Source organism: Empidonax traillii, unplaced genomic scaffold (assembly GCF_003031625.1).
Source record: "Empidonax traillii isolate 1590-97213 ecotype Southwest subspecies unplaced genomic scaffold, ASM303162v1 scaffold116:size1738432, whole genome shotgun sequence".
Taxonomy (NCBI): Eukaryota; Metazoa; Chordata; class Aves; order Passeriformes; family Tyrannidae; genus Empidonax; species Empidonax traillii.
Genome location: NW_020955309.1, coordinates 1682927 through 1690691, shown reverse-complemented (window position 1 = coordinate 1690691; position 7765 = coordinate 1682927). Strand labels below are relative to the sequence as shown.

The window sequence follows — 7765 nt, the reverse complement described above, 5'->3', positions numbered from 1 at the left end:
TCTGCACTCTCACTGGACGACATGAGGGTTGGAAATAGAAAACTGCTTCTTTCTGGTATTGCACCAGGGGACACACGAATTGAAGGCTCAGTACTAGGTCTATCTGGTATCACACTGGGGGATATGTGAGTTGGAGACCGAGTAGTGCTTCTATCTGCACTCTCACTGGACGACATGAGGGTTGGAAATAGAAAACTGCTTCTATCTGGTATCACATCAGCTGGCATGTTGATGGTAGACTGAGTACTGCCTCTGTCTGGTATTGCTCCAGGAGATACACTGATTGAAGGCTCAGTACCAGGTCTGTCTTGAATCACACCAGGGGACATATGAGTTGGAGACCGAGTTCTGATTCTGTCTGATATTGCATCATCAAACACATGGATTGAAGACCCAGTACCTGGTCTGTCCAGTATCCCACTGGAGGACATGTGGATGGGAGACCGAGTACTGCTTCTGTCTGGTATCATATCAGCAGACATGTGGATTGAAGACCCTGTTCCAACTCTGTCCGGTATCTCAGCAGGAGACACATGGATTGAAGGCCCAGTACCGGCTCTGTCCAGTATCCCACTGGAGGACATGTGGATTGAAGACCCAGTACCAGGTCTATCTGGTATCACACTGGAGGACAGATGGATTGAAGGCTGAGTACTGTCTCTTTGCAGCGTCATGCTGGAGGTAATTTGATCTTCTGCTGGCAATAGATAAATCTCTGGGACATAAGGCTCGTCAACCTGACTATCTAGCTTGAAGCTACTTGGATGTTTAGGCTCTTTCCTGCTTTCTGCAATAAAACAAAGAATTAAAAAAAAAAAAAAAAAAAAAAAAAAAAAAAAAAAGAAAAATCAAAAGGGAATCTGCAATTAATGTTAAATACCTTTCACAAAAGGTATGTATGTGAAGTACTTGCAAGTGTTTGCATTTTGTTTGAAGAATTTATTGAAAATACTTGGCACCTGACCATATACATTAATCTCTAATCGATAGAAACAAGAACCTTATATCAAGTATTCTGCACCAGAAAGTGTTAGAAAACAATAGCATACATTATTTGAAGTGCTACAAATACTTAGTGAGAACTTTTAACCCTTACCATTATAATTTCTAGGGCATGGGTTTTTTTAATCGAGTGAACAAACTTATTCTACAGTCTCCCTATTACTTTCACTAGGAAACATTTGCCATGCTAACCACAGAAGATACTCCTTTACTTTTCTATTTATTTTACCATCAATTGAAATCAAACACTTAACGCTCTTCAAATATCAGTCTGTTGGAAGATGGTGTGCTTATGACTTGCAGATTATTCCAACAGGAATTCACAGAAATTAAGGAACTGCATTGTTAAAAAAACACATTGTTACTTGCTCACAGCAAGATCCTTCCTTTAGGGATGTTTACACAGCCGCACTGCTGCAGAATGCAGTTCTCTGACTACCACACCCCAGCAGTCTTGTGCTTCTACCACCTGCCAGTGGAAGACTGCCCTAAAAATTAGACTGCCAACTGTTCTTCTGCGACTTTTCACCTCAGGATGTTTCCATTTCTGTTTCAACAGCTCAACTGTCTTGCTCTTTTTCTGGAGTGCAGCTAAGTATTAGTAAAGTTACTAAAGTTAATTAGTAACTTTAATAAACTTTCAAACCCAGGGGCCACGGTAAAACTATAGATATGGAGGCCTCAGTCATTGGGAGCAAGTTACATTTAGTTCTGCACTTAAATTACCCTTGCATCCTATTAACAGAACCTTTTGCCTTGTAGGCAACATTTAAATCAAATTACTATAATTTCCAAAGGGGTTACAATAGCCTGACAAGCTAAAAGTACACATTCCTAGATACTGAGTATCCAAACAAATTTTGGATAGAAAAAGTTAAATGAGGTAGTGAAAAAGGCAAGCCGATTTTTCATCCAGTTTGCATCCAAATCTGCTTCTTGCAATATCTGGAAAGCATTCCCCCAATCATGTCGTAACACATGGAATGTGTTATGGATTTGGCTCATGATAGACACTCTCTGGCACTTAACATGACCCCAGTGGATGGACTGAGCACTTTTCTCTTCTGAAAAAAGTCTCAGGAGGTTTCTATTGACATTAGTTTTACTGTTCCATTATGTTTATAATTAAGTATTATTGTATCTACCTACAGAAACTATGCAGCATGAAGGGAGATGCTGGCTACGAAACTATATCCAAATTTCAAAAATTGCTTGAGAAGTGACTTACCATAACTTTCATGAATGGTGAATGTTTGTTGTCTGGATCTTTGGGCTGCAGTGCGAAGCTGAGAAGTTTCTCTCAGTAATGTTTCAATTCTGCTAGCTGCAAGTTGGTAGATGTCCAAAAAACTTTGAACCACATCCTTTGAAAAGTAAAATAAATTGTTAGTGACAAGTAAGCTATATCTAAATGCCAAATAGGGTACTTTCAAATTCATTAGGGAAGATAATTTTCTATTAATTGGAGAAATCAAACAAGGTTTATAAGAGAGGCAAAATAATCTGATTACAATACAGCTAGGGAAATGTAATTGTTTTTATGTATATAGTGGAACAATATCCCAGTTGTAATATTGATTAGAATGATAATAAAGTTAGCAGCATGAGAGAGTACAAATGATTTGGCAGGACAGGAAACTTTATATGTACCATAAGTAGTTGAAAATATTGGTCTTCCCTAATAGTAGCAGATCACATTTTATAAGTTATAGTTTTCTCTTCAGATAATATGAAACTGACCTTCTGAAGGTAAGTCTGTAGTATAGACAAAAATAAATTTAATACCTCAAACAGGTATTTGCAAAGATTTTTGCTGTTTCCCTTTCTCAAGCATACTACTGCTTTTCAGAATAAAACTTAACATAACTGAAATTAATCAAGTAATGGCATTGTGAAGTGTAGGGAACAGCAGTAGCAAATTAACACCGTCATATATCTTTTCTCATCAGAAGAAGTATTCAAAATGTTTCGGTACTATGGTGCTAGTCCTAAAAGAGGATTCTTGCAGATTATAGGGCCTTTAACTGATATGTTCTTGTCACAGACTGATTATAGCAATTCTAGAGGACATGTCTGCAAATAATTGCAGACATGTCTGCACTGCTTTTAGTAAGAAGTGTCCCTAAAGTGATTATTTACTTCTTACCTCATTCAAGGTCACAGGATATAGTGTTGCATACAGTGAAATTAAAATCAGTTTCCTGACTCCTAGCTATAAAAGGCACATTTTAAGATAAAATCTCCATAATGTACTGAGAAAGTTGCTAAACAGGCACAATGTAACCAGAGATGAGGAAAGGTAGAAAAGGGACAGGGAGAGAAGGGACTTCACAGTGACACAGACTGTGAACCATTGTTCTTTGATGCTGTTTGCTTACCTCCTGAGTAATATAAGTGGTGTGGGTTTTTTCTTATTTTGTCTTGCTCATATTAAGAGGAGGAAAGGGAAGGGGGATAGAGGGATAATAATTTTCAGGTATATGTGCATTTCTCAGTGGTCGTATTCCTATCAGTTATTTAACACCTGCAAAACTAAGAGTTCCCATCAGCTCTGAAATACTGTGTGCAAGAGTATATATGGAAATTATTTGTCTTTCAGCTGCTGGCTGCAATATTTTTGAAGCTTTTTGCTCTCCACACATTCAGAGCAGTCTAGCTAATCGTTTTATCTCAGATGAAAAAAATTAAAAAAAAAAAAAAAAAAGAAGAAAGAAACAGGATTGTTTTAGACAGTTGTTAGATAGATTGTTTAGACCTGGAATGCTATAGCCTCTGGCCTGCCCCACAGTTCTTCACGCGGAAGGGCATCTATTTGCAGTCTGGGTAGCTCCAGGCAGAACTCCGTTGTGCCTGCTGCAGCACTTAGCATTAAGGCCTGCTCTCTGACCTAAAAAGAAAAAAATCCCAGCCGCAATGTGGATTCTCCTTCAAAAAATTAACTGAGATGAACTGGGTCCCCTTGAGCCCTTTGAGTGGACTTGCAGGGATGACTGAACCTCCAATCCAAGAATAAACTTAGCCTATTTGATTTTTCATTGCACATAAATCTCTAATTCAAAATGCTGGGAAAGAACACTACAAAGAAAAGGATCTTTCCCTGATCTTAAATGAGAAGGCCAAGGACAAAACTTGTACATGTTACTGTAAAATCACAGCGGTTTCTGCATGACATCCACCTGAGAAGCTTAAGCGAAGCTGTATGAAGATGATGGTGGCACAAAGCAAATTATCTGTTAGCACATTTTGCTACAGCTAAAACATACAGTTTAGGTTCTGCTACTTTCTGTGAATGTTAAAAGAAAGAGAGACTTGAAAAAGGTATCTGAAAATTAAAAATAACAACAGTTTTGGTGAACACAGAATCTAAAATAAGGAATAGATGTCCATGTTGCTAGGAATTAAAAATGTAATGGAAATTAACACTCTAAGGCAACAAAAAAAAACCACTTCCCCCCCCCCATGTGGCTCTAGATTAGAAGTTATAATGCAATCAGTTTATTAGAACTACAGTTAAAAAACAAAAAACAAAACAACAACAAAAAAAAACAAACAAAAACCAAACAAACAAAAACCCCAAAACAAACAAACAAACAAACAAACAAACAAACAAACAAAATTTTCTCCCAAATAATTAATAAGTACATCTTTGCTGTACCTTCAAACAATCCTATAGCTGGCAAAAACAGTAAAAGTCAAAGAGGCAACTTAATATTATTACTCAGTTTAAAAAGTGTTTTTAAAAATATCAGTTAAATTTCTGACCACAGGTTATTTGTCTTTTACTTATTCTGTTTATCATGTATTAAAGGTTAAAGTAGCACACACAAAGCCAAATATTTTATGGCCACCATGTATGCAACCTCAGCAGATGACCTCCACCTTACCCAGTAGAGAGTTAACAGCAGTTGCCAGTTTTTCAGATGTTCCATAGTCAACCCTTGGCAACCAGAAACTGTAGTCAATGATTGAGGGAAAATTAATTTTGCAGTAACTTTTCTATTCAAAATTAGAAGTTTGTGTATTAGAAAGTGGCATTTTATTTCATTGCAATTTTTTTAAGATTAAAGATGAAGGGGGTAACTTAAACTCTAAGGAAAGCAAGTTGTTCTAAAACAGTTTCTACTCCTGTCCTTCCCTGATGATAAGAAGTTGTAAAACTTTGATGTCTTTGGAAACACAAATCAGAGGGAACCCTTCAAATTCTTACCAACTGAAGAGTGGTTTCCACAGCTTTCATATGAGTAATGATCAATTCTTTGTTACTATTACAAGAGAAAAAAAAGCAAAAACAAGTGAGTAATTTATAGAACTAGAGTTCTACTTCTGTAGAAATTAATTTTCTGCTACTCTGTAACAGTAATCTTATAAAATAATTGTTGATAATTCAACTGTTATGATTTTATCTCTCCTTTTTATATCTCCAATGCAAACCCTAAAAATAGTTTGTGTACCGCTATTTGGCAAATTTCCATATGAAAAACGCTTCTACTGGGGATAAGACTAGGTCCAAAATGGGTTTCAGCCCCTTTGGCAGCTAAGACCTGCCACCCAGCTGATGCTTCTGTACTTATTATAAATGTATGATATCTCTCTACAAAAAGATTATGTGGAAATAGAAAGAATAATAATTTCTTAAATGAACAGAGTGCTAAGGATTTGCCAAAGAGATGTTTTCAAATCCTTAGGATAACTGCAAACAAACGCCCATACTACTCAGAATCTGGAGCACTATTATGGGATAACTACAGAAAACACATCATCATTTTGAACTAACAGTTTTCTTTTTAGAAGATTATCCCTGAATTTCAAAGATATGCAGATGTACATTTGTCTTCTAGCATCACATTGGCCAAGGCTAAAACCCTGTGCATGAAAGTCGGAATTGATGTTTTGTCTGGTTTAAGGGATGTCCCCAAGGTCCCAGTGCTCACTTTTCTGCCGTGAGCAGGGCACGCTCTGCATTTTGGGCGTTCTCTTGCAGTCGACGCCTGTCCTCCTCCATTTCAGTAAGAAGCTTCTTTTGGTGGTTCAAAACTCGGTCTCTTCTCATATCCGTTGCTGTTTCTGGGAGACTCTGAAAGCAGATAGAAAGCAGAGTTACTTGCCAGCCCAAATAATTAACTTCAGTTTATGCCACTGCTGGTTAACCTAAGTGGAAAAGTGACTGTGAAGTAGATTTGGACCATTGCATACTAAGTTTTTGCTAAAGAATTCATAAAACAGTTACTGACTTAGAACCCTCAGTATTTAGTAAATTACCGATGTACAAATGTGCTTTAGTAAACAAAGTGATTGTAGGCACTCACATAATGCCACTTGCTGTTATAATGTCTGTATGTCTAGACAGTGGTCTAAAACATAGATCTCAGATATCCAAGTAATTTTAGGTGCCACAGGCATTTCACATGCAGTGGTTCAGGCTGGATTACAGTGCCTCAAAGACTTAAGCTAGGTTTAACATCACTTTGCTACGATGCAAACATTTGTTCTCATGAGAAAATCTATTCTCATTAACAAGAAAGGAATGCATTTTTCAGTTGCATTAGGTCAAAATGTTTAGCAAAGTATGTTTAAAAATGCTTTATGAAGCCATAGAGCTGTGTGTACTCTTAAGAGCTTAGTAATTTAAACATAGTAGCTTTTCTTGGATAATTCCATGTTATAACAGGCCTTCCAGAACAGTCATCCTATGCTCACATGTCACTCAGCTTCAAAGTAAAACTAAACAAAATTTTAAAGTGTGTGCAATAGTAGTAATAAGAGAAAACATAAAAATTATGGAAATTATTTTTCAGGGAAAACATGTGGCTATAAATGCAAGAGGTGGAAAAGGAATAAAAGGCATAAAATTTTTTACCACCTTCACCTGAAATCCACCCATGAACAGAGAGGCTGCTCAGGGAAAAGTTTTATTTCTAACAAGCCCAGAAATCCCAAACTCCACCGAAATTTAATGAATTTAGGTGTGTGTTTTTAGCAAAGCACACAACACTCTCTGAACACAGAATGTGCATATAATGATTTTAATGAAATAGCTAGTGCAAATAAAAATACTAAACTTTATATCAGAAAACATTTTTCTGTGAGTGTTTTCAAAGCGTTTGGATGAGACTCTTTTCTGACTGATGCTGTTGTAAACCAGTGGCAGCTTCACTAAAATCAGCACAGTAAACAAGCCCAAATTTTAGGGTATCGTCTTCTAAAACATGTATTGAAGACTGTTTTGGGGTATATCAGTGTCAGTTACATGATTTAATGTATATTGAACTCAAAATGCAATTCATAAACAATGTATACAACTGGCTTCACAAATTTAAAAATAGATTGGTTTCATTACAGGTACTAACATTTCTAAAAGGAAGTAAATATATACACAATGACTGTGAAGTAGTTACTTCATCCCAGTTGACCTTGAAAGTGATGAGTTACATTGGATGTTTCTATGATATAGTCCATCAAGAAGATAAAAATATGCAGGATTAAAATTTGAACTGATAAAGTGAAGAAATTAGGTATTACTCCTTTAACAAGCCTATTTTATGAAAGTACATGAATACCAAAATACCTCCTTTACTGATAGCTGCTAAGTGTGAATAAGTTTTAAAAGAAGCTATCAAAACTAAAAGTAGCTAATATATTTTTCCCCCTCGTATGTGTTCAAAAACTGAATAAAGAATTCAAAGCAAGAATTTGTAAGAACACTGTTTTACAAGGTCAAGATTGATTATTAAAATTAGATTGTTCCACTGTACTGCAAAATAAG

The 7765-nt window shown here is 36.3% G+C and overlaps 1 protein-coding gene across 2 annotated transcripts in view; it reads right to left on the bottom strand.

The window, feature by feature from the left end:
- The window catches only part of LOC114057132 (coiled-coil domain-containing protein 171-like), a 36591-nt gene that overhangs the window by 2319 nt on the left and 26507 nt on the right, over positions 1-7765 (bottom strand). For both annotated transcript variants that reach the window (XM_027883000.1, XM_027883001.1), the window contains 6 exons: positions 5934-6076; positions 5210-5264; positions 3758-3889; positions 2231-2366; positions 417-787; positions 56-263 (listed from right to left, as the gene is read on the bottom strand). In XM_027883000.1, coding sequence (XP_027738801.1) covers positions 56-263; positions 417-787; positions 2231-2366; positions 3758-3889; positions 5210-5264; positions 5934-6076 — 1045 coding nt within the window. The remainder of the gene's footprint in view (positions 1-55; positions 264-416; positions 788-2230; positions 2367-3757; positions 3890-5209; positions 5265-5933; positions 6077-7765) is intronic.